This window comes from Quercus suber, unplaced genomic scaffold (assembly GCF_002906115.3).
Source record: "Quercus suber isolate HL8 unplaced genomic scaffold, Cork oak 2.0 scaffold_14, whole genome shotgun sequence".
NCBI classification, from domain to species: domain Eukaryota; kingdom Viridiplantae; phylum Streptophyta; class Magnoliopsida; order Fagales; family Fagaceae; genus Quercus; species Quercus suber.
The window spans coordinates 1,682,122-1,709,028 of record NW_027069479.1 but is presented as its reverse complement, the minus strand read 5'-3'; the positions used below and the strand labels follow the sequence as shown (position 1 = coordinate 1,709,028).

The following is a 26,907-nucleotide window of genomic DNA, read 5'->3' as shown; positions in this document are numbered from 1 at the left end:
CGTTTGATTCCCTCTTTCCAAATGGAGTGTTATTGTCTTATATGATGTTGTTATTTATCCAAAAATAAAGTTGTATAGCCTTAATTAGTTGCAAGATATATATATATATATATACACGTGACTTGAGGCATGTGTACTTCATTGTTAGCACTTAATTGTTCTTATACTTACCTCCTCCATCCTAAAGAAAATGGCGGAGCTATCTTCTGTTGCTACTGCCTTCTTTCTTATCTTTGCTTTGGCCTTTTTCAGTGAAGTCTATGTGAGCCTCTCTCTCTCTCTCTCTCTCTCTCAATAATATCATCACTCGAAAATGTACAAATTTTAAAAAATCTTACCAGTTTCAATTAATATGTAAACTTCCTGTGCATTTGTTCTCTTGTTTGGCAGCCCCTAAAAGCGCTCTTCTGTAATTGTGATTCCCTTGTGAAAGTCGTTTTTAAACTCCACAACGCACATTTAAATAGAAGAAATTTCCTCACAAGTCACAAGTTATTTTATTGTTTCACTAATGTTGAATAATTTTCCATGAAAATTTCTTCTCTTAAAAAAGGGGGAAAAAAAATTCCTTTGTGATATACTCTTTTTATGTTTTTTGGAATCTTTGTAATGTACATTGTTTTCGTATTTAACATGATTGGGATTTTCCTCCCAAAAAAAAAAAAAAAAAAATGATTGGGATTCATATCTAGTTTTTTCATGAATAGTTTAAGAAAGGAGACCATCATCAATTTGTTTTAAAAATAATCTCTTTCCAATAAATTTTCAAATGCTAAACTTTCTCATTTTCCCTTTTGAAGGCCTGGAAACATCTAAGTTCCCCCCCCACCCCCCCAAAAAAAAAAAACCCCACACCCTCTTATTTTGAGGAATTTATTTTCGAATATATTTTAAAAAATTCTTAAAATGTTATTTTTTGAAAAATGTTATATCCACAACATTTTCATAACAAATTCTAACTAGTAGGTAGTTATTGTTGGGATAAAAAAGTAATCTTAGTGTTAAGTTCAAATTTGAATCAATAACAACTAACTAGGACAAAATTGCAAAATGCCCCTTTTGGGCAAACTAAACAGCGTTTTTCCCTCTTTCTCAAACTAATTAGGGAAATGCCCCTCTTTTGAAACTCGATTTTCTCAAAATCAAGTTATTAAAAATATATATATATATATATATATATATATATATATATATATACCCCCCCAAAAAAAAAAAAAAAAAACCCTACACCCTCTTATTTTGAGGAATTTATTTTCGAATATATTTTAAAAAATTCTTAAAAGGTTATTTTTTGAAAAATGTTATATCCACAACATTTTCATAACAAATTCTAACTAGTAGGTAGTTATTGTTGGGATAAAAAAGTAATCTTAGTGTTGAGTTCAAATTTGAACCAATAACAACTAACTAGGACAAAATTGCAAAATGCCCCTTTTGGGCAAACTAAACAGTGTTTTGCCCTCTTTCTCAAACTAATTAGGAAAATACCCCCTTTTGAAACTCGATTTTCTCAAAATCGAGTTATTAAAAAAAATATATATTCTGGAGTCCTATAATGGCGTTTTTAAAGACCTATAGTGACGTTTTTAAGACCTATAGTGATGTTTTGTAACTCAACTTCCAATAAATCAAGTTATAGGCAATTTTTTTAATTTTTTTTTTTACTTATAACTTGATTTTATATAAATCGAGTTACAAAACGCCACTATAAGTCCTGAAAACGTCACTATAGACTCCTTAAAAACGCCGCTATAGGGCCTAAATCAATTTTGAGAAACTCAATTTTCAAAAGAGGGGCATTTCCCTAATTAGTTTGAGAAAGAGGGCAAAACGCTGCTTAGTTTACCCAAAAGGAGCATTTTGCAATTTTGTCCCAACTAACTACCAATGATTTGTTATAAAAATGTTATGAACGTAACACCTTTCTATTTTTTTTTTCTTTCTTATTTTTAGTAAAACAAAAAAGATACCTGTAATTTGGTTCTTCATTTAATATATGTGTAATTAACATGAAACAATGTTAGTTCTTAACCTCATATATTGCACTGTTTGAATATGTACAGGCTGGTGGCGAGGGATCACTTACACCACAAGGTATATATAAGATCATTTTTTCGTAACCTATTACTAATTCTTCTTCTTCTTCTTCTTCTTCTTCTTCTTCTCATCCCAACTTGGAACTTAAACAATAAGTGTTTGGTATATACACTTAAAAACTGAAAATTGTTGTTTAAAAATGTGTGAAAATACATGTAGGTGAAAAAGTATATGAAAATACGTGTAATGTTGTTTAAAAACTGAAAATTGTTGTTTGAAAACATGTCCAAACACCCTTATATGTTGGAAAATGTGTGCATGGTTTTCAATTTTTTTTTTTTTTCTCAGGCCTGTGACGTTCGGTAAACATGGCAAAACGGGCGGGTCGGGTCAAGTTCGGGTCAGGTCAATCGGGTTGCGGGTCAAACGGGTCACTAGTCAAAAACGGGTCATTTTAAGCGGGTCAAAATCGGGTTCAGGTCAATCGGGTTCGGGTCGGGTCGGGTTGACCCGTATTTTTCACATGAATTTTTTTTTTTTTTTATAAAGAAAACAACATGTATCTGTTATTTGAAAAGTTATACAACAAATTACTTGATATAAAATGCATTATTTTGAATTCACCACTTATATCAAGAATGAACTCAGTTAAACTTATTAATACTTATTCAACAATTTTAAAATTATACAAATCCTAACATTACTATCTAAAACAAAATAACACAAAGATAAGTAAAACAAATACACAAGTTTTATTTCTACGCAATATCAACATTCCAAATATAAAACAAAATTACAAATGACTTATTGGATAACTCATTTGATAAAGAATAAAAATATATAAGAAATTTACAATCTTGAAAATTAATTTTATAATCTATTATCAGTTGTGGTTGACACTCTATTTCAATTTGAAATATATATATATATATATATATATATATATATATATATATTCTGAAGCCCAACGTTTTTAAAGACCTATAGTGATGTTTTCAGGACCTATAGTGATGTTTTGTAACTCGACTTCCAATAAATCGAGTTATAAGCAATTTTTTTAATTTTTTTTACCTATAACTTGATTTTATATAAATCGAGTTACAAAACGCCACTATAAGTCTTGAAAACGTCACTATAGACTCTTTAAAAACGCCGCTATAGGGCCGAAATCGATTTTGAGAAACTCAATTTTCAAAAGAGGGGCATTTCCCTAATTAGTTTGAGAAAGAAGACAAAACGCTGCTTAGTTTGCCCAAAAGGGGCATTTTGCAATTTTGTTCCAACTAACTACCAATGATTTGTTATAAAAATGTTGTGAACGTAACACCTTTCTATTTTTTTTTTTTTCTTTCTTATTTTTAGTAAAACAAAAAAGACACCTGTAATTTGGTTCTTCATTTAATATATGTGTAACTAACATGAAACAATGTTAGTTCTTAACCTCATATATTGCACTGTTTGAATATGTACAGGCTGGTGGCGAGGGATCACTTACACCACAAGGTATATATAAGATCATTTTTTTCGTAACCTATTACTAATTCTTCTTCTTCTTCTTCTTCTTCTTCTCATCCCAACTTGGAACTTAAACAATAGGTGTTTGGTATATACACTTAAAAACTGAAAATTGTTGTTTAAAAATATGTGTGAAAATACTCGTGGGTGAAAAAGTGTATGAAAATACATGTAATGTTGTTTAAAAAATGAAAATTGTTGTTTGAAAACATGTACCAAACACCCTTATATGTTAGAAAATGTGTGCATGGTTTTCAATTTTTTTTTTCTCAGGCCTGTGACATTCGGTGCTCTGCAACTTCTCATAAGAGACCTTGTTTATTCTACTGCAACTATTGTTGTGCGAAATGTTTATGCGTCCCCTCCGGCACGTACGGGCGCAAGGAGGAATGTGCATGCTACAACAATTGGAAAACTAAGGAAGGCGGACCCAAGTGCCCATGATGAGCCAAACAAACGATGATCAGGAACAGAAAAAAGTCATTGTTTTACAATTCAATTTTTATGCTAAATTGATATAAGAAAAGTGTAATTGAAGCGATTGATGGGTAGTTGGCAATCACAGTTTCTAGCCGTAACCTGCTCTTCCAAATTACCAACGCAGTGATTTATTTAAATAAGATTAAGATTTAGTAAATTATGGTTTTTTTTATACCTTTTTCTATTTTTAATTATATGGATTATTAGAGAGAGAGAGAGAGAGAGAGAGAGAGTTGTGTTAAAAAGTAGCAGGTTCTATTTAGCTCAACTTGTAAACTTTTTTCTTCTAAAAAATAATTTGGTAAAGTTTATTGTCATAGAAGAAAAGATTTAAGGTTTGACCACCGCCTATATCAAGACCAATTGGTGTCTTAGTCTAATTATAAAAATAAATATAATTTGACATTATAAGGATAAAATAGAAATTTTCATTTTTTTTTAAATAATAATAAATAAGATTTAATAAATTAATAATAATATTTCACAATTTTTTTAAAAAAAAAGTGGAACATCTTCCCCTTAAACGTAATTGTACTTCAAATGAACCATCTTGTTAGCCATATCTCCGCCAAAGGTAATACTTTTAAATGAGTCTTTTTATATTTAAATATCACTTACATAATATTTATATATTTTATATATGTCATAATTTTATTTAATTAAAATATATTATTCTTACTTTTTAATAAGGCTAATTCACTTAATGGTAATTGAGTTGGATTACCATTAATCCATAATTGTTTTTGGAAAATACTATAATTACTAAAATAATTTGCTGCAAAAAATTTACAAATGAATGTGAATCATGTGAAAATGAATGTTATTGGAGGCACTTCAACAATATTATAATTGGATTTTTTCAAAAAAAATTATAATTGGATTCTAAAAAAAAAAATTATAATTGAATATGTCTTACTTTTTTGTGATGGATGACACTTCAATTCATAAGAACCATGTAATAAAATTTGTAGTATCTTTGGTCAAGGCAGCTCCATGTGTAAGTCAATGTGGTCACAGGACCACCTTTACTCGGAAAAAAAAAATGTATATATATATATACACACACACATACTTGCAATAAAAAATTATTGTAAACTAACCTATTTTGACCACTCTGACTTGATAATCACAAGAATTTAGGTTCAACAAAAATAAGAGTAATGTTATATTCATAATATTTTAATAATGATTTCAAAATATATCCTACTTGATAAGCTGTTACTAATTCTAATTAGGGTCCAATATTGATATTAATTTTTTAACTAACCAATAATAGATTGTTGCATAAGATCTATTGGGAAAATATCATAAACATAGCATTACTCCAAAAATAATTCTAACCCCTCAAATATAATCCTTAACCCCTTAAACACAAAAAAAAAAAAAAAAAGGGCTTAAATAACAACAATAAAAATTAGCCCAAAAAACAACAAAAATAACCCGAACAAAAACATATATGACTAGACCAAATAACAACAAGTGAACAAATTATTCAACAAAAAGACTATTCAAAAGAAAAAATTAAAAAAAAAAAAAAATCTCTGATCATTCAAATTTGTAACTCATTTATAAAAATAATCTCTAATTGCATCTTTCCTAATAAAAGTACTACGAAAAATATTGTCATTATGAGTTCTCCCTAGCAGTTATGCTCTCTTTGGCTTTATAGTCGCAATAATTTTGCTCTTCTTAACAACTTGGCTCACAGTTGGAACAAATATCCTCTCTCTCTCTCTCTCTCTCTCTCTCTCTCTCTCTCTCTCTCTCTCTCTCTCTCTCTCTCTCTCTCTCATTTTTCTCTTCTCTATTATCATTTCAACTCTCTCACTTTATTACTCTCACTCAACATTTTCAATTCACACTTTATCTCTTATCAGTCCTTTTTTTCCCTCTTTTTCCTCTTTGTTAGCAAAAAAAAAAAATGAAATCTTTCATGTATTTGGTGTTTTTTTTGTGACATTGATATATTTATTTTATTTCTTTATTAAATTTTTAAATTTAATTTTCTTAGTAACCATCTTAAAAATATTCCTAGAGCTACCTCTATTTAGGTATCAATCAATTTTTTGGGCTTTCAACAAGTGGAGAAAAAAAGATACAACTTACATTTTTAGAAAAATAAAAAATACTACTGCCCCCACATTTAGGGGCCTCTCTCAAGTAGGGGTCCCTAGGCCATGGCCTAAGTGGCCTCGTTAGGGCTAACTCTAATTTGCACTTAGATTTGCAATTTGGATTTGTGTGTGTGTAAATCTAAAAAATCGAAATTGAAAGGTAGAAAAATTAAAAATTAAAACAAAAAAGGGAATATGACATAAGATTAGGGCCATTAAATGTAATGCATCGTCAAAAATGTTGTTACTATTCAAATGTCAAATAAGGAATTAGAAATATAAAAAATATGGAAACCCAAAAAAAAAAAAAATCTAAATAGAAAGTTTGATATGACATAAGCTTAGATAGAAAGTTTGATATGACATAAGCTTAGAAATAAATGCATTGCCTAATTATATGGTGTTGTGAATGGAATATAGTAGCAAATGTCAAATGTGATGTTGCTACTATCCATTATAACTATAAAAGGAATAAAAAACCAAAATGAAATAAAAACCAAAATACAATTGGAAATGACATAAGCTTATAGACAAATAAGATGTACTTACTGTCTTATATGATGTTTTGTATCACAAACAAATTAATCTACAACTTTTAACACAACTCTCCTATATCAGACTACTTGTTACCATGGGTGAAGGAAGGGAAGACTTAGTGTGGGAAGGGGGGGGGGGGGGGGGGCTTTTAAAAAAATGCCCCACTCCATCTATTTTAATAGTAAAAAATTTAAAACTTTGAATAAATGTTAAGTAATGACCCCCTTCATTTTTTTTTTAAGTATAAATACTCTTTAATTTATTGGTGTCTCATTTATTTTTCATTTAACATTGACTTTCTATCATATATATGTCATTAATTTTATGAGCATTTAAAGCACTGTTTTGTAAAAATATATAAGTAAATCTCTTTAGACTTTAGGTTTATAAAAATATATAAGTAAATGTCTTTGACAGAAGATTTTTTGATTTTTTTTTTTTTTTTTGAGAAGAGATTTTTTGAAATTAATATAGAGTCGAATGTGATGTTACTACCCACTATACATGGAATATAAACAAAAATGGAAACTAAAAAAGATATGTCCAAACAAAGTTGGATATGCCATAAGCTAAGATAAAAATACATACAATGTCTTACTGTCTTATGTGGTTTTTATTTTTCCCAAATATAAAGTTGCATAGCCTTCTTTGCGAGATATATATATATATATATATATACGCGTGACTTGAGGCATGAGTACTTCATTGTTTTTCAAATGTTAGCACTTAGTTGTTCTTAAACTTACCCCCTCGATTCCAAAGAAAATGACGAAGCTTTCATCTGTCGCTATTGCCTTCTTTCTCATCTTTGCCATGGCCTCTTTCATCGAAGTCTATGTGAGCCCTCTCTCTCTCTCTCTCTCTCTCTCTCTCTCTCATATATCATCACATGAAAATGTACTGATAAGAAAAATTATTAAATAAATCTTACCAGTTTCAATATGTTAACTATTTAATATTACTGTTTCAATTTTTTTTTAATATTACACTTTTACTTTTGTATTGAAAATAAAAATGCTATTAAATATTAAAATTCCTTACTCTTCCTGTGCATTTTTTTCACTTGTTTGGCAACCCCTAAAAGCGCTCCTCTGTAATTGTGAATTTGTGATTCACTTGCGAAAGTGGTTTCTAGACTGCACAGAGGACTTTTAAATATAGAAGCAACTTCCTCACAAGCTATTTTGTGGTTTGATTAATTTTGAATAATTGTCCATGAAAATGTTTTCTCAAAAAAATATATTGCTTTGTAAAGTATTTTATTTAAGTATTTAACATGTTTGGGATTCATATGTAGTTTTTCCATGAATTGTTTAATTAGAGACCATCATTAACGGCATTAATAATCTTTATTCTAAATAAAATTTCCAACAAATTAAGATCATGATGCTGAAAGTTCTCATTTTTTCTTTTCAAGGGCATGAAACATACATCTAAATTTTTTATTTCCTTATTTAGAGGATTTTATTTTCCATTAAATTTGAGATTTCCTTGTAATTAAGTTCTTTTTTTTTTTTTTTTTTTTTTTTTTTTTTTTTTTTCAAGTATAGAAACATAGATGTTTGGGAAGGCGTTTTGCGCTTCCCAACGTTCAGTCTGCTTTTCAACTTTTTTTTTCTCAAGCCTGATTGTTGACTTTAGAGTGTGAAAGTGCCACACAGTAACTCTTTCAAAAAATTTCAGCAACTTTTTTCATTAAAAATGGGTCCTACGATATTATTCACACATTTAAAAAAGTTTCAATTTTCAACTGTATCCAAACGGACCCATAGTCATAAGCTAAAATAAATTACTTGCGTTTGACTTTTTCTCAACAAAAAAAAAAAATTAAAAAAAAAAAAAACCCTTGCTTCCATTATCTGGTTTCCCTAATGGGAAGAGGATGAGTTCATATCATCCTCCTCCCACTTTTTGTAACAATAGATAAATAAATGGACTAAGTTAATGCTGCATATGCCCATAAACTTCTTTTAAAAAAAATTCTTTAAATATCATATATTTTATGGTATTGAATATAGAAGACACTCAAGATTTGCTTCCTCTTTTCGTATATGTATAATTACCATGAAACAATGTAAGATCTTAACTCCATATATTGCATTCTTTGAATATGTACAGGCTGGTGGGGAGGGATCACTTACTCCAGCAGGTATGTATAAGATCATTTTTTTCGTAACCAATTACTAATTCTTCTTCTTCTTCTTCTTCTCATCCCAACTTGGAACTTAAACAATATTAATGTTGTAAAATATGTGCATGGTTTTCAATTTTTTTTCTTCATAGGGTGTGCACCGGCCTGCGACTTTCGGTGCTCCAACACTCAATATAAGAAAGCATGCTTAACGTACTGCAACCTATGCTGTGCGAAGTGTTTATGCGTCCCCTCCGGCACGTTCGGGCACAAGGAGGAATGTCCATGCTACAACAACTGGAAAACTAAGGAAGGCGGACCCAAGTGCCCATGATGTGCCAAACAAACCATGAGGAGCAGAAAAAAATCACTGTTTTACAATTTTTTATGCTAAATTGAAGTGAGCAAAGTGTAATTGAAGAGAGATTGACGAGCAGTTGGCAATCGCATTTGCCAACTTCACCTGCTCTTTCAATTACTTTTCAATAAGATTTAATAAATTGTGGCTTTTGTTATTACCATTTTATATCTTTGATTGTTTGGATTACGAGAGATTTATGAACCATTTAAAAAAAATTATGGAAAAATGATAAAATAATTAATTTTATTAACAACTTTTTATATTTTCCTTAAAAATAATGTCAAAACTTTCCTAACACGGTTTATTAACAATAATTCTAAGAGCATCCGTTAACATAACCCTTATAAGAGAGAGTGAGTGAGAGAGAGAGAGATTTGAAATGAAAAATATCCATATATAATCAAAATTGGGAAATTTATTAGAAAGTCCGAGAGTATACTCATTTCCTCTCATATGAAAATGGGCCTCATAGTAGGTAGGACTCACCCCTATGTGAGAGAGAGGAAATATAGTACTCCCAAAGTACCCAATAATAACCCTTGAAATTAAGACAAAATGAAAAAGAAACTAATCCAATTCCCTTCCCGTTCAAAGTTTAGCTACAAATTTAATTGTAGTCAATAATCTTACAACTCCCATTAAAAAATTAACAAGGTTACATATTTTTAAAATTCAATAATTGATTGCATTTGCTTTATAGTCTTAACATTCATGTCAAAATTTTATGCCAATCAAATGCTATGTATTATTTGATCTATATATATATTTTTTATGCATAATTTTAAATTACAAAAACTTAAAATATAAACATTTGATTGACGAAATGGTTATTAATCTTTGATCTTTTGAAAAATTTGTAAATATGAAGAATATAAGAAAAAAATATAATGTAATTGTAAATTTGGCAAAATTTATATCTAATAAAAAAATATTGAGTAGAGTTGTAGCAATTGGCCAAACTTTGCCCTTCCCTTATCACACCATACAAAGTAACATAAAAGCTCATGCTGAGCGAGTAGAAGGCCATATAAACTATGTACTCTACTCCCTTCATTTCCATGGTCTCTCTTTCACAGACCACCCTACACTCCTCTCTCTCCCTCACTGGTTCTCAAGTAGGTGTTGAATCCAATGAATTGTAGAAGCCCAATTGTACCGTTTCACTTTTTGCTATTCTTACTAAACGCATCGAAACGATGTGAATATTAGGTCAACCGAAATGGAACACAACAAAACAAAAAAAAAATAAGAATAATAATAATATCCTTATATCCTCACACTTACACTTTTTATTATAGGTAATAGATTCTTTTCTGTGGTAACCATGTAAATATTTCTAGCAAACAGGAATGTTCTCCTTGATTAGATCCAAGTCAACAAATAAATAAGCATTAATTAGGGTCAAATTATAAAATGTCAGCTTATTTTCATGGACAACCTAGGGTGCGTTAATTTGGTAATTATCTTTTTTCCTTTGTTTTCAGTTTTTAAAAATAATTTTTTATTTTTAAGACTAAAAAACTTGTTTGATAACCCAAAATGAACATAAAATAAAAATTACAATTATACATTTACATCTTAACAAAAAAAAATTACAAAAAACCAATTAAATTAATAACATTCAAACATTCTTAGAGACATGATAGTATTTATTACTAAAATAATGTATATATTTCTCAATTGAAATCAGGGGAAATAACTAATTGTAATGAATGATCAAGATTGAGAGTTAAAAAAAAAAACAGCTTTCAATTTCAATTAAATAAAAAAATTATTAAAAAAAAAGTTAAAATTTAAAGTTAAAAAGTTAAGAATGTAAAAAATTTTGTAAAGGAAATGGGTTAATTGCACCGGATCTCAAACCTATATTTCTAGCCATCTAAAAGGAAAAATAATTATCTCAAAAAAAAAAATTAATACCATTCGACTTTCTATTTTTACGAGAAACCACAAAAGCCTTATAGATATATATAGTGTGTTAAGTTTTAGACCCTTGAAAAACACAATTCGCTAAACCTAAATAACTACTTGGCTAATATAGTAATATATTAGGCTAATTATTCAGATCTAGGTTAAACATTCATAACATGTATCATGTACAGTAGAAAAGTAATTAACACAAAATGTAATGACTTAAGAAAACCAATGAAACAACTCATTTTAAGGTAAAAAAAAAAAAAAACTTGTGAGGAACAATTCCAAGAGAACAATTCACTAAATCAAAAAGAGATTTACAGTCAAAAATACCAATTTGTAGTAAATCTAACATAGTCACCAAACTAAACTTTGAACTCCTTTGAGTTCTTTGATCTTGATCTATTCTCATATGAACCACCTGTTCATAACTTGATCTTCAGTACACTTAATTGCTGAAGGTTTGGCTGCAACTTTACTCCATTAGTACTACCAATATGGATTTGATCTCTAATATGTGCTTGATAGAGTTAGAAGGTAAAAAACCTCACAGATCTTATAGGAGTAACCTTCAAAACTTGAAAAATGTGTATTAGGGTTTTCCTTTTATACCTAACAGTGTTGGACTCAAGACCTAAACCTTTCGCAGGCTATTAGGCTTGATCTAAAAATCTATAGAATCATAGTTCGATCGGTCAAGCCTTCTCTTCGATTGATCGAGCTTGACAGATTTTGACTTCTCTTTTCTATAGGTTGTACATTCTTGAATCTTGACTTGTATCAACTTAAGCAATGGCTAGAACACTTCAAAAACCCTAAGATCTAATCCTAGACAAGTTTGTTCTCGGTTTGCCAACATACAACATATTTAGAACCTAAACATTTATGACTAAATATTTAAAACCTAAAATAGTGTGTTAGATTGAATTTAAAACCTCCAAATTTACGTCACACCCCAAACCAATAAACCCACCACCCAAATGCCCTAATTGTATTAAGCATTAATTACAGACACAATTGCATTTATTCAACCAATTAATTGTATCAAGCAATTCAATTAAAGTCATTAAAACAAGTTGTTAGACATTAAAAAATGCCAGCTTTATTCCTTATTTCCACAAGAGGGAAAAAAGATTTAAAAGAATTACCATATTGATGCCGAATGGGGCTCAATGATGTCCAATAGTGCATTAAGAAAACTTAGGGGAAATTACACTTTACCACCCTAAACTATACACTAAATTACACTTTACACCCTAAACTATTCGAATACACACTTTGCACCCTAAACTATCACATTTATCACACTTTACACCCCCACATTACTTTTACTGTTAAGTTAGACAGAAATAAATATCACATGACTTGCACATGATTTTCGCTTAAGTGTCACACTATTTAAAGACCAAAACACCTTTTTCACAAACAATTAAAAACAAAATGCTTTTTTTTTTTTTTGGGTCTTTCTCTCTCTGCGTACAGTCCTTCCCCTCTCTCTTGCCCAGCAGCTCTTCCCCTGTATGACTGACTGTATTTCTTTTCCAAGAACATCAGAGGTCAAACCTAGCGCCGTATGACTGAATGTATTGTATTTTATACAGCACTGAAGGACATTGCAATGACTTTTAATTTTCAAAGAACTACGTAATATTGCTAGTCCTTTTTTTTCTTTTCTTTTTTGATGGGAAATATTGCTAGTCCTTTAATTCCATTGAACAAGAGCCAATTCAACACCATCTTTGCGTTGCTTGTAATAACTAATGAGCTAATCTTAGAAATGAATAGTAAAACAAGACCGAAATGTTTTAATCTATTTCCCTCTAATTGGAAAACCGAACATAAAGTCAAATAATTCCCGGAAAACAAGGGTGGTATGTTTAGGCAAGCCCAAAAGTAGGGAAACACCATAGCTACCAATCACTTCATTTGACCTTTGGAGGACTTGTGCTTATCAGCAATTGATTTGGGGAGAAGAGAAACTGAATAATGGTAAAGAGGAGAAGAGCTGCCATGGGCAAGAAAGAGGGGAAGAGCTGTACCTGCACGCACGAGAGAGAGAGACCTGGGAAAAAAATGAGAAAGGAAATAAGCATTTAATTTTAATTATTAGTGAAAAGGGTGTTTTGGTCTTTAAATAATGTGACACCTAAGCGAAAATCATGTGCAAGTCATGTGATATTAATTTCTGTCTAACTTAACAGTAAAAGTAATGTGGGGGTGCAAAGTGTGATAAATGTGATAGTTTAGAGTGCAAAATGTGCATTTGAATAGTTTATAGTGCAAAATGTAATTAATGTATAGTTTAAGGTGGTAAAATTAATTACCTCCAGAAACTTATTGTATATATACATATAGGTACATGATCCTAGCAATTCAATAGCACCATCAGTGCTCACCTTGTACCTCCAGAACCTAGATCCTGAAGAAAATATGGCGAGGCTATCATGGCTGCACCTTGGCTTATTTCTCATTGTTATCATTTCCTTTTCCATTGGAGTTTTACACGTGAGTCTCTCTCTCTCTGTCTCATACATACACACTCTAATAATATTTCAAGTATACATATAGTTTACACTTATTATAGGGAGTGGATTTAAACCATGTACATCTTTACTAAAAATACAAAGAGGTGCTAGTTGAACTACTCTTGACCAAAAAAAAACTCATTTGTTTCTTCAGTTTAGTATATTTCATATCATTATCTTTTTAAGTTGCTCACCAAAATTTACACTCTTTGTATATCAACAGGCTGGTGGGGAAGGCTCACTTCTCCTAGAAGGTACGAGATCTTTACCTCAACCATTTACTTCTTTCCCTCTTATACATTTCCATATAAGTTATAAAATTCTGATTCTCATTCCATTGTAGAGTGTCCAGGCGCCTGTGACTATCGGTGTGCAGAAACACATCATCCGAAGCCTTATTTATTCTACTGCAACCAATGCTGTGACAAATGTCTGTGCGTTCCCTCGGGCACATATGGAAACAAGGAAGAATGTCCATGCTACAACAACTGGAAAACTAAGGAGGGTGGGCCCAAGTGCCCATGAAGTGGTAAACCTTGATAAAGCGAGAATGCAGCCGAAAAAATGTTTTTGTATGACAAATAAGTTTTTACCCATTAGAGATATGTTAAATACTCCATTGATGATGTTAAAGTAAATGGGTTGTTTCCTCTTTCTCTTTTCTTTTGTTTTGTTTTCTTTTGTTTTCCTCTTCTTCTTTTTTCTAAGAAAAAAAAAAGTGCTCGGGAGAGTGAGCAAAGCCCTACGCTCTTAGGGCAACCGAAAATGAGATGGGCACCAACGCACTCGTTAGTAAATGAACACTTGAACCCAAGACTGGATTTTTATTTACTCTAGTTCCTTACCACTAGGCCCCACCTACCGCAGTTGCAACATGTTTCTTATCTAACATAATAATATTGTGTTTGGTTGGCCCCATTGTTTCAAATTACAAAAAGGGCATAATATTATTTTACTTTTTACTTTTTTATCTTCTTATTAAATTACTAATTATTCTAAAAGTTTAATTAATATTAAAATATATGGTAGATTTAATCATTTAAAAAAATACTTCTAATAGTTCTCTACCAAACAAACATAATGGAAATTAAAAAAAAAAAAAAATTAATCTCTCACTTTTATATCCACCCAACATTTTTGTTTTTTTGTAACTTGATCAATAATGTTCGATAAAAGGTGACAACAAATCTAGTTCTTTAAGGGTTACACACAAAGACTAAAGGCCCAAGCCTAAGGCCCCTTCTGCCCCCAAAATAAATAAATAAATAAAAGGTATTAAGGGCCCCCACTATATAAATAAAATACCCAAAAATTGTATTAAAAAATCTTTAAAAATTGTAGATTAATAATTAAATTTTTTAGAAAGAAAAAAAATACATAGGTGGATTCTGCATTCTTTTCTCAATCTTCAAAAATGCACTCGAAATATTGAGTTAACAATTATCCAACCTAATTTAAATCTTAAATAATTTAACTTACAAAAAATGTTATTACTGCACCTAATAATAATCATTAACATTCATTTTTTCCAACAACTTGAGCCTTTATTTTTTGAAAATCAGTCTCCCACACTGTAACTTGTATTATTTTTAATTGAAGTTAAAATAATATCTATAATAAACTAGATTCTATTCTTCAAAATTATAATTTATTTTATTTTTATCATATATAATTTTATGTGGATTAGCTATTTGATGATGTCGAAAAAATCACCAGCGAATCACACGTTGCTCACATGCTCAAAGAGTCACCTACACAGCAAAAAAGTGAAAACCTATAGAGAGCACCGGTGTGCTGCCGACCAAATACCCTCTAAACGTTAAGTTAGAATCTTTTACCACTCCAGAGTACTAGAGATGGTCAATTATGCGTACCTCGATTTATGAGGGTATTGGGGCTTTTATAGTAGTCGAAGGTTGACCTCTTTTCCTTGGAATCGAAGTCCTTTCCTTATAGGAATCCTCTTAAGCAATCCAAAACGTGATAGACAAGTCTTTCCCTTATAGAGAAGATCTATAGAGAAGATTTCCATAAATGCGCGTAGCTTCTGGAATCCTCTTCATGCTAGGATTCTATTAGGCTTCTATGGTGTGCGCCGCAAGTATTTCCCATCTAGGGTCTTTGACTGCCATGTGGACAATTGGCCCATCTACGTTGAGCCCGCTCATGATGGATCCGTATACAAAAGGTCTAAAGGTCTTGAACGCAATGGACCCGTCCTTCATCAGCCCACTGGTGAGGAACCGTCAAGCCCACTAGATGGAGATCCGTCAACCTATATTTTTCCTCTTCACTATTATCAATGGTAAAAATGGCATTAATAAAATCTAAATACAGTAAAAATAATAATAATTAGTAATATCATAATATCTCAAGAAATAAGACAATTGGTTTTTAAAGATTTGGAAAACAAATACAGAGGTAAAAGGCTTGGCATCCCAAACAAAATGAAAAGACTTTTTTCGCCATCTAACCCTGGTTGCTCTGAGATACGATGGCCGGTTGTTCAATGGGGAAAGAGGTACGCCTTGCTTGCCCTTAGTCCTTCTAGAACCTTTCAGTTAAGGTTCGCCCCAATTTTTTTTTTTTTAGACTATTAAATTTGTCACCTTAGTGCTCAAAATGTATTAAACCGTTACTGATCTCACAAATGATTAGATGAGGATCAGATGTTGTAGTAAAATAAAATATAGGTTAACAACAACAAAACCTTAATCTTAAAACTTTGTAATAAATTTTTATTTTCAACAGAATTAATATCGAGATAAGCCACATGTATTGTTACACAAGCCTTTTTCCCCTTCTTTTTGAGCTTTTCATTATAATAGAGAGATGTTCCATAAAATAAAAAAAGCTTAAATCATAATAGAATGATTCGTGAAAAGCGGAACAATGTCAATAAACATTACTTTCAAAAGATAGAAAACTTTTTTTTTTTTTTTTTTTTTTTGCCAACATCTTTAAGATTTAGCAAATAATTGGTCCCTTAAATTCATTTCTTATTTTCGGAGAGGGAAACTTTGGAAGTACTACTGTACCAGTTCACTTAAATAATAATAATAATAATAACTAGCATCTGAGCCAAGGGAGTCAATACCGTACCAGAGGCTGTACCGGTTTGGCCAGCGATACGATATATTTCGGATACTGGTCAATACCGGTGTACCGTTTCGGGTTTACCGCTATTTTTTATATTTATAAATAAATAAATAAATATGTGTGTGTGTGTGTGTGTGTGTGTGTGTATTATAATAAATATAAAAGTTTACAATAAAGTATTTCCTCAATTCAGAACTAATTATTCATAGTTTTAAACTTTAGTATCAATTAAAAGAAAAAAAAAACACAATATAAAAAATAGAAAGCTTAAAAGTTACCATTGCATACTAAGAAAACAAATAATACTAATAAGTTAATGCAAATAAGTTACCATTCTGCCTTAACAAAAATTCAAAAATTACAAAACTTAAAAAATAAAAAATAAAAAACTTTTTTTAGTATAGGCTGGTACGCCCCGTACCGACCGGTATTGCCTGAAATTGGCCGGTACGGCCGGTATTTAAACCGGTACAAAACGTTGATACTTCGATACCAATATACATAGTGGTACGATGCATACCGGTCGGTATGGCCGGTACCGGTACGGTATTGACTACCTTGCTCTGAGCACACGCTTATGCGCGTACTTAGAGGCTTTTCTATTTTTTGGATAAAAATTAATAATTTGCATTTATTATAATTTGAAATTTCTACTTTTTCCAATAAAAAAAAAAAATCCCCTAAAGGTGTAATGAAATTTTTTGTAAAAAAATTGAAAAAAAAGGAGGACAAAAGAAACAAATACATCGTGATGAAGTAAAAAAAAAAAAATAAATGGGGTGAGTTTTGTAGATTGGAGGAGTTTTAAAACTAACAAAAAAGTAATTCTATTTTGTATGGAGATAGTGAGTAGAAGTAAGAATTTAAATCAACATAAAAGTAAGAGTTTATTAGAAACAGGAACACATTTCAATGTAAAAGAAAGAATTTATTATTTTTGTCGATTTACTATTTTAATCCCATTTTTAAGTTTTAGGTAGGGGTATTTTTGATAGTAAAAAAAGCAGTAACTAACTTTCTTTTTCCAATTTACTATTTTAACCTTATTTTTAAGTTGTTGGTTAATTAATTTAGGGGTATTTTTGACAGGAAAAAAAGTAATAACTAACTTTCTGAACCCTCTTAATATATTCAGATAATAATAATAATAATAATAATAAAGAAAAAAAAAATCTATTCATGAGTAAAAGGAGTCAAAATATATTATTGTGAATAAAGAAATGACATTTGCTTATAACTAATATTTCTCAAATAACAATATTTATTTTCTTTTCATCAGGATATGAATTATTAGCTGTCAACTATATACACATGAAAAATAACACGAACAAATAGATGGACGCAATAAAATGTAAATGACATGTACGAGCAAGACCCAATAAAACGACATGTTGTTCTTATATGAAACGACCAGCTGCATTTCTAAACCAAAAACAACAATTCACATGAAAAAGGAATAGCGTGCGGGAACAAAAATTAACCGTTTTGTAGTACTTGTAACTTAATTCGAAACCGCGGCGACATGTAGTTCTAAACTAGTAAGAGATATATTAGTCTAAAAAAAAAAAAACCTAAGGGTGTAATGAAATTTTTTATAAAAAAAAAAAAAAAAAATTGAAAAAAAAGGAGGACAAAAAAAACAAATACATCGTGATGAAGTAAAAAATATAATAATAAATGGGGTGAGTTTTGTAAATTGGAGAAGTTTTAAAACTAACAAAAAAGTAATTCTATTTTGTAGGGAGATAGTGAGTAGAAGTAAGAATTTAAATCAACGTAAAAGTAGGAGTTTATTAGAAACAGGAAGGCATTTCAATGTAAAAGTAAGAATTTATTATTTTTGTCAATTTACTATTTTAACCCCATTTTTAAGTTTTAGGTAAGAGTATTTTTTATAGTAAAAAAAAGCAGTAACTAACTTTATTTTTCCAATTTACTATTTTAACCCTATTTTTAAGTTGTTGGTTAATTAATTTAGGGGTATTTTTGACAAGAAAAAAATTAACGACTAACTTTCTGAATCCTCTTAATATATTCAAATAATAATAATAATAATAATAATAATAATAATAATAATAAAGGAAAAAAAAAAAGGTCTATTCATGAGTAAAAGGAGTCAAAATATATTATTGTGAATAAAGAAATGACATTTGCTTATAACTAATATTTCTCAAATAACAATATTTATTTTCTTTTCATCAGGATATGAATTATTAGCTGTCAACTATATACACATGAAAAATAACACGAACAACTAGATGGACGCAATAAAATGTAAATGACATGTACGAGTAAGACCCAATAAAACGACATGTTGTTCTTATATGAAACGACCAGCTGCATTTCTAAACCAAAAACAACAATTCACATGGAAGAAGGAATAGCGTGCGGGAACAAAAATTAACCGTTTTGTATTACTTGTAACTTAATTCGAAACCGCGGCGACATGTGGTTTTAAACTAGTAAGAGATATATTAGTCTAAGCTAAAAATAGCAGTTTGCTTGGAGCCGGAAACATCATGCAGGAACAAGTAACACAACGTATTTTTGAACCCAAAAAAACCGAATATTGCAAAACCCAAGTTGTTTTTCTTTTTTCTTTTTAACTATTTTGATGGGTGAGTTTGGCCCCAAGGAAGATTTGAAAAGTGATCTATGCTTTATCAGGGATGTTCTCCAGCCAAGTTGATTGAAGAAAATGTAAGGAGACCCATCTAATTACATCAATTCTTCGACCTTTCAAGCAGCAAAAGTTATTCTTTTCTTTAGAAAATGGTCATTTGCGCATATTTGCCTATCACAAAGTTGTTAAGAAGCATTTTCCAGCTTTTGTCTCACATGATTACACATCCCAAATCTATGGCATTGCTTTGTAGAGCTACATGTTCAGGAATGTGGCTTAATAAGGAAATCAGGAGAAAAATACATTAGTAAGATAATGCTAAGGGCTGGATTTACTATAGCTTGCGAATAGTTAGGTAGAAGAGCTAGAAACTCTGCCCCTAATAAGAAATCCTACTATGCAGGACAGTTATTGTCTGTCTGGAAACTTGATTTTCTGCAATTGACTGGGATTGAAGATGTGGGGATAAGTTGCAGGCCCAAATGGAAGTGATTATAAAAAATTATGAACTGTATCAAGAATCTGTAATGAGGTTACCCACCAAGGACATCGAGGTTTATAGCTCCAAAGCACAAACTAATGTCAATTTTTCTTACAAGAAAACTGCCACCAAGACAAGTAATAGCCAAGAAGAATGTCAATTCAGTGCACATCACGGTAAAATTTCATTCTATATATAATATGGATAAATTTGTGCAAGCACTGGTGTCAAACATCTGAGAAAGATAAAACATCTCCAAGCTGAGGATAATCATTTTGAATTGCTTTTCTCCTTTTCAACCTTCCAGAAAGTTTCAAGTAATGAATCAGAAATAAAAATATGCAAAATTTGGTTACAATATGTAGCATATACATTATGAACATTATGATATTCTAAATCGATTGATTGACAAGAGATGACGTGCTTGTCAGAAATCCAGATAAAAATTATAACAAATAGAAGTGGCTCATCAGCAACAATTCTCTCATGAAGCAGGAAGTTGAGCCAACCAGGGAAGCAGCTTTTCATGGACTAAGTCAGGTCTGTCATCATGGGACAATGTCCTACCCCTTCTATACAAAGAGGCTTACATTTGTTAGTTCAGAAGGTAGTGAAGAGAAGTATTTTCCAACAGGTCCATCAAGAGGAGTAAATGGGTCTTGATCTCCCCATAAAAGAAGCACAGGTAGGGAAATTTAGGCATTAATTGCACCGGGTTTGGCCCTGGCGGGCCTGTCACAATAGAAACAAAAGCATCTAGTGCCCCGGCATCATTTGTTGGTTCCATAATGATCTGCATTTTTCAGATCACAACATGAAGTCTGAGCATTTACTAATTTTTAAGGAGCCAGAAATGCATGAAGAGGAGAATAGTAATACCTCTACTAGTTCTTCATCCACAGATTCCTTATTTCCATAAACAGACAACAAAATGTTCCTCAAGTTATCTCTGCATGAGGGACATAACATTTTTGGATTCGTTCCTCTTGGATTTCCAAATATTGTGACTGAAACTAAATATGGTACCTCTTTCTAACACGCTCAAAGATTGCTGAAGCAATTCCCCGTTGCCTCAACAAAAAATCAACCAACAAAAGCAAAGGTAATAATAGCTTGATTCTCCAATCATCAACAACTGCCTTATTGTTCATACCACCAGCACAATTTAGAAGTACAAGCCCTCGAACTAGGCTTCTACTAGATTCTGGTTGGAAAAGATAAAATATAAATACGGCAAACCACATATATATAAAGGCCAAACAGGAGTAATTATTCTCTTTGTTAAAAATGCGGGGTCTTTCTTCTGACACAAAAATATGGCTTACCTGAGGCAGCAATTACGCAGGCAAGACTTCCAACAGAGTTTCCTATCAGCACAGTTGGCTTCTGAACAATTTCATCCAAGAAGTCCAATATCAACTGTTTTCAGTGAGTTAAAGGTTAAGAGGGTAAAGTTGCAATGCTGAAGGATTGATGAAAAAAATATAGGATAGAATCCTAGTTCAAGCTTCAAAATAAGCATACCTGAGCCCATTTTTCCATGGTATATGAAAATCCTGCTGGTTTATCAGAAGCACCAAAGCCGAGAAGGTCAATGGCATATACTGTGAAATTCTGTGCTAGTGTCCCAATATTCCTGAAGGAACCTCAAAGTAGTGAAAAATATTATCTCAAGTACTTATACAGTTTTACTGCATGGATCCACACAGTGAGTAAAGAACTTATTAATAAAAAGGCAATAACCCTCTGTGATCTAATGAGCATCAGATGACTAGTTTGTGCTTCAAAAGGATTGCAGGACAAGTTAAGCTTATCCGCTAAATGAATAAAGAAATTCTGATAATTTGACATGACAAATTGCATATGCATCTAAAAGAGTAGGGAAAATTTTTGTCTAAGAGCCACTAGAAATGAGTGTGTGTGTGTGTGTGTCAGTGTGTGATACGTTTTTGAGTGCAGGGTGGCAAAGAATATGGAAAAGGAGCATCACACACAACTTTCAGAAATGCCAGAACTTAGTAAAAGGGATTTCAGAATGAATGTAGTGCATTTTAGCCTGACAACATTATCTGCAGAGTTTGACCAATAAAAACCAGAATTTCACATCTATAAATTACATTTTATGAATAGGACATCAAAATTTGCAGCTAAAGCAAAGATTTGCTCAGAAACTAGTGTTAATCAAGAGGTAAGTTAGATCATTACTTGCTTACTGGTAAAAGGGCAGGTCATTACTTAATAAGGAAAACAAATTTCATGAAATTGGTCTGAGAAGCATAAGAATAAAATTGAAAATATCTTATTTATCTAGTACTATCACAGTCCATATTCCATGTAACTCAAGGATGCCTCAGTAACTAGTTTTGACTATATAAATGGCGAATTTTTTTTCTAAATAACAACAAATATTAAAAAATTTAGTTAAGTGTCATGTTTCAAAAGAATGTAGAAAACTAACATCTCGAGTGTCTAAAACTCGAGTTCCAAGATAAAAATCGAGTTTTTAAGTCTCGATTTGTAAGCGGATAAGTGTGATGTGGAAAAAAAATCCACGTGAAAATCGAGTTTTAAAGACTCGAATTCCATAAACGCCGCTATAGAGCATAAAAACGTCATTATAGGGCTTAAAAATGGAGTTATAAAAAATTTTTGCAGGAAAACGCCGCTATAGGGCTTAAAAATGTCACTATAGGGCTTAAAACACCACTATAGGGCTCCCTGAACCTGGTAAAAAATTTTGCAGGAAAACGCCGCTATAGGGCTTTAAAACGTCACTATAGGTCTCAAAAACGCCACTATAGGGGTGATCAAAATAAATTTTTTTTTGCATGGAACTCGATTTTCAAAAACTCGAGATCCATGTGGCATTTTCAGTCTGACTACACTCGCGAAGCGAGTCTTTAAGACTCGAGATGCTATTTTTCTTAATTCTTCAAAACTTTGCCTAACTTACTATATACTTGGCCTTTACGTTGTTAGTCTGCCCATTCCTCCTATAAATGGCCATATAATTTGATTGTGATGGTCTCAAAAAATTCAACAAGATAACTTCATGTCACCAATGAAAGCAAATTGGTTCCAGCGTGATGCATCTTTACTTCAAGAATTAATACTTTTTAGGAGGATCATGTAAGAAGGATCAAATATCACTGCAGTGTACTATCACTTATTGCTGTTTTGAGTTCTTATCACAGCCTTGGCTTATCAAGAGTTAATCAACTAAATTCAGTTGGAGAGTTTGTTATCAGATTAGTTGTTGATTAGTGCATAGGCCATTGTCCATTGCTTGTATAAATATGAAGTGTAAACTATAAGATAGAAGAATGATAAATGCATATTTAGTTATTCCTATTTTTAATTGCACCTAGTTTCTTTGTATAATCTTCTTTCTTCCTCCTGATTGCAAGAACTTTTACAAAGCCTGGACCACATAAGAACTTTTACAATTCACAGTCTACCTGATAGAGGATCAGACTCCAAATCTTAAGCTAGACTAAAGAGATTCAGACAGTACATGACAAAAGCAGAACCTGAACCAAGTAGAGACAAATAGGCCTGATTGTTCCTACCGAAATAGAGAAAGTGGGACCTGGCACTAATTAGATCCCAAAAACAAATAACCGGGCTTTGATACCAAGATCTAAATGGTATAATAATGAAGAATGTTGTAACAAAATTCTGACCTAATAAAATTAATAAAACTATTCTATTTTATATCATCATTAAATCATAGTAATTAGAAAATGACCAACGAACCCCATAAACCAGCTATTTTTTGTTTTGTTATTAAACCAAATAAGCATTTGAAAATTTTGAACAGGAGAAAACTGATCAAAGCACTAGCTTTTCAAAAATAAATAAAGAAAAGAATTAAAATACCAATTGCTTGAACTGGTTTTCTGAAATTTTATGACTTGTCAAAAATGATTTGAACTTGTAGTTGTAAGCTCAAGTTCAAATCATCAAATGCACTGCTATTGAGCTATGGAGCATTTTAGTTAAAATATCATATTCTTTTAATACTTGTCCTGTTTTCCATTACCTTATAAATATGTTTGCAATTCACTAAGGTTTCTAATTCGTCTCTGTACTTTTAATTGTAAGAACATTATCTCAAACTTTAACATTAATAGTCCCATGACATCATTCTATATAAAAAACCAAGTCTTCCCATCAATGTTTGGTACGAATCTGATAGTTATGCATTAAACTGTAATAGAAGTTGTCAAATTTGGACTCAACCCCAAATCAAGTCAAAACTCAAAAGGCAGAATGGTTTTTGAGTTATTGGTTTTTTTTTTTTTTTTTCCATATTGTTTAGTATTTGGGTCAGAATTATGCATATATTTGATACATGGATACTTTATGCTGTTCAACCCTTTTTAATTTGTTTAAATTTAATATATTAGACTATAATTCCTTCTCAAAAAAAAAAAAAAAAGACTATAATTATCACCCAAAAAAACGACTTGCATAAAAGAACGACATACAGAAAGTGGAAAGAGACAAGAGACATGCTGATGGGATTATAATCTGGTGGTTGATTGGCAATGGTAGTAGCACAACATTTAGCTACCATATCTAATTTTAATTATGTTGTATCTTTATCTAATTTCCAATATAAAAAATAAAATAAAATAAAAACCTTGTTTTTCAATGTTTCAATTTTTGAATTAAACAATATCAAAACTTTTCATCTTGGGATTCACTATGATCTAAGGAGTATAACAGCAAGAAGGGAAAATTTATTCAATACTGCTGAGCAATCTTCCTTTATTTTTTGTGTGGTTGTTGTGTGCATGATAGCATGTGTGGCTAAAAGGTGGACACTTATAGATAGGGAAATGGATAAGAAGTTGAATGGCAAATAACAGTAGTTTTAGTGAACACTGACCACAAAGAAAGAGGACCCAAATCAATGATAATATCTAGGAGTTGAATGCTACTGTGGAAGTGGAGTTGAACGAAGTTAAAAAGACTAACCTGCGCCAGTGTGGAATGGAAGCACCAAAGCCATGAACAAGAAGAAGAGGAGGCTTGTTGTCGTTATTATTAGAATTTGAGGATTGAGAAACAAAGTAAGCGATGGAATACTGGCCCTTCCATTCCCACTTTTTGCACCTCTCTTTTAACTCTTTCACCTCCAAAACTCCACCACCAGAAGTAGCTGTGGCTGTTGTTGTTGTTGTTGTAGCACTTGTAGTATTGCTGCTACTAGTACAGTTGGAGATTATGCTAATACTATTACGATGATGATGATGATGATATTTGTGACCAAGGAAGACCCTTGCCAAGCTTCTCTTTTTTTGAGTTGTGTGCTGAAATTGCAAACGAACTAGCCCAACTGAATGGGAAAGGGGAGCCGTTACTCCAACTCCCATTCCTTCTTTCTCTAATTCGCTTTTCCCATTCCGAGCAGATGAGAGGGTTCAATTTATATAAAGACGAGTTTCCACTTTTTCTTTTTCTTTTTATTTTTCCTTTTTTGGGCTCTCTTTGGACTGCTCAAATTGGTTTAGCAGATAATGATACTGAAAGCCCAAACCAAGATCGTATGGGCTGTGGATGGGTCGGCCTAGGCGTGTGGGTATAGCCATGGACGGGGCCGGCCTTTGACATTGCCCCCAAATTAAAAAAAAAAAAAAAAATAGTATATACATAGTTTAAAATTTTAATTATTTTGTTGTATAAAAGTCTGTTTAGGATTTGCTTATTTTACTGAAACTGAAAATTTTTTACTGAAAATATTGTAGATAAAAATAAAAGTTAACTGAAATAGTACAGTGGGACCCATGAATAATATCAAAAAGTGCAATGAGGCCCATGAATAGCAACAAAAATAAGTTAAATAGTAAAATAAGTTGACAAAATTAATCATGCCAAATGGACATTAAAATTACACTTTCGTCCCATCTTAACAATATCATTAATTCTTTTAAAAGTAATGTTATATCCACAAATTTTTTTATAACATTTTTACAAATTGTTGAGGTAGCAAAATTTTATTGATTTACATATTTCTTTCTTCTTCTTTTTAATGAGAATTGATTTGCATCTTAGTTCATCACTTACATTATTTTTTTACTTACCAATAATCACTCAACACATCAGTAATTTATAATAATAAAAAATTAACTCTAGCATTTTTCCTCTTTTTAAAGACTATAAAAAATATATAGATCTAAAATCTAAAACAAAATATACAAACCAAAAAAAAAAAAAAATTAGCCCAATAATAAAAATTATCAATAGTAAAGTTTAAAAAAAATTAATCAAAATCAACTAATTTTACCCAAAACAACAACCTAGCCTTTTAAAAAAATTTAAACAAAATAATTTTGTCTTTACCCAGTAATAGACTCACGCATTAAAAAAAAAAAATCTTAGTGGCTAAGCCACTACACACATCCAACATCATAGCCAACTCCTAACTCCAAGTTTTGACCCCATCCCTAAGTATAGTTGGATTTGTCTTTTTTTTCTTTTTTCTTTTTTTTCTTTTTTCTTTTTTTTGGTGAGATAAGTACATATTGGAGGAGGGGGAGATGGAATTCAACTATATATATATATATATATAGCTTGACCACTCAATTCTAAAGTTTCAAGACATGATAATTGAGAAATTATGTTGTACCGTTAGAGGTCACTAAGGAATGCATGTTGTTTCTATTTAAGGGCATTGTCAAATCAAAAGTTTTTTATGTGTTTTGAAAACTAAGTTTCAAACATTTTGTCTACAAATTTAAGTTGGTTTCATGTAACCGGCCTTGAGTTTGTAGGGAGCCGTTAAAGCATGGGGGGAATGAGCAGAATAATCGTGATTAAGAGAAGTATTTGGTTAGTTAGACAACGCGTGAAACTGTAAAGGAAATTAGGCATCTCGAGTTTTAAAAAATCGAGATCCATTTACATAAATCTCGAGTTTTAGAAACTCGAGTTCCATGCAAAAAAAATTATAGTTTTATCGCCCCTATAGTAGCGTTTTTAAGTCTTATAGTGACGTTTTAAAGCCCTATAGCGGCGTTTTTATGCCCTATACTGACGTTTTAAAGCCCTATAGTGGCGTTTTTCTGCTAAATTTTTTTAGAAC

At 31.2% G+C, this 26,907-nt stretch overlaps 1 protein-coding gene across 1 annotated transcript; it reads right to left on the bottom strand.

The window, feature by feature from the left end:
- Positions 1-20,078: 20,078 nt before the first annotated feature.
- Positions 20,079-25,237, bottom strand: LOC111995856 (uncharacterized). Its single transcript, XM_024027803.2, is given in 9 exon segments — positions 20,079-20,369; positions 20,372-20,392; positions 20,395-20,514; positions 20,517-20,610; positions 20,697-20,766; positions 20,844-21,021; positions 21,143-21,236; positions 21,342-21,453; positions 24,801-25,237. Coding segments are annotated over 9 exon segments (1,155 nt in total). The 5' UTR covers positions 25,199-25,237; the 3' UTR covers positions 20,079-20,301.
- Positions 25,238-26,907: the final 1,670 nt, after the last annotated feature.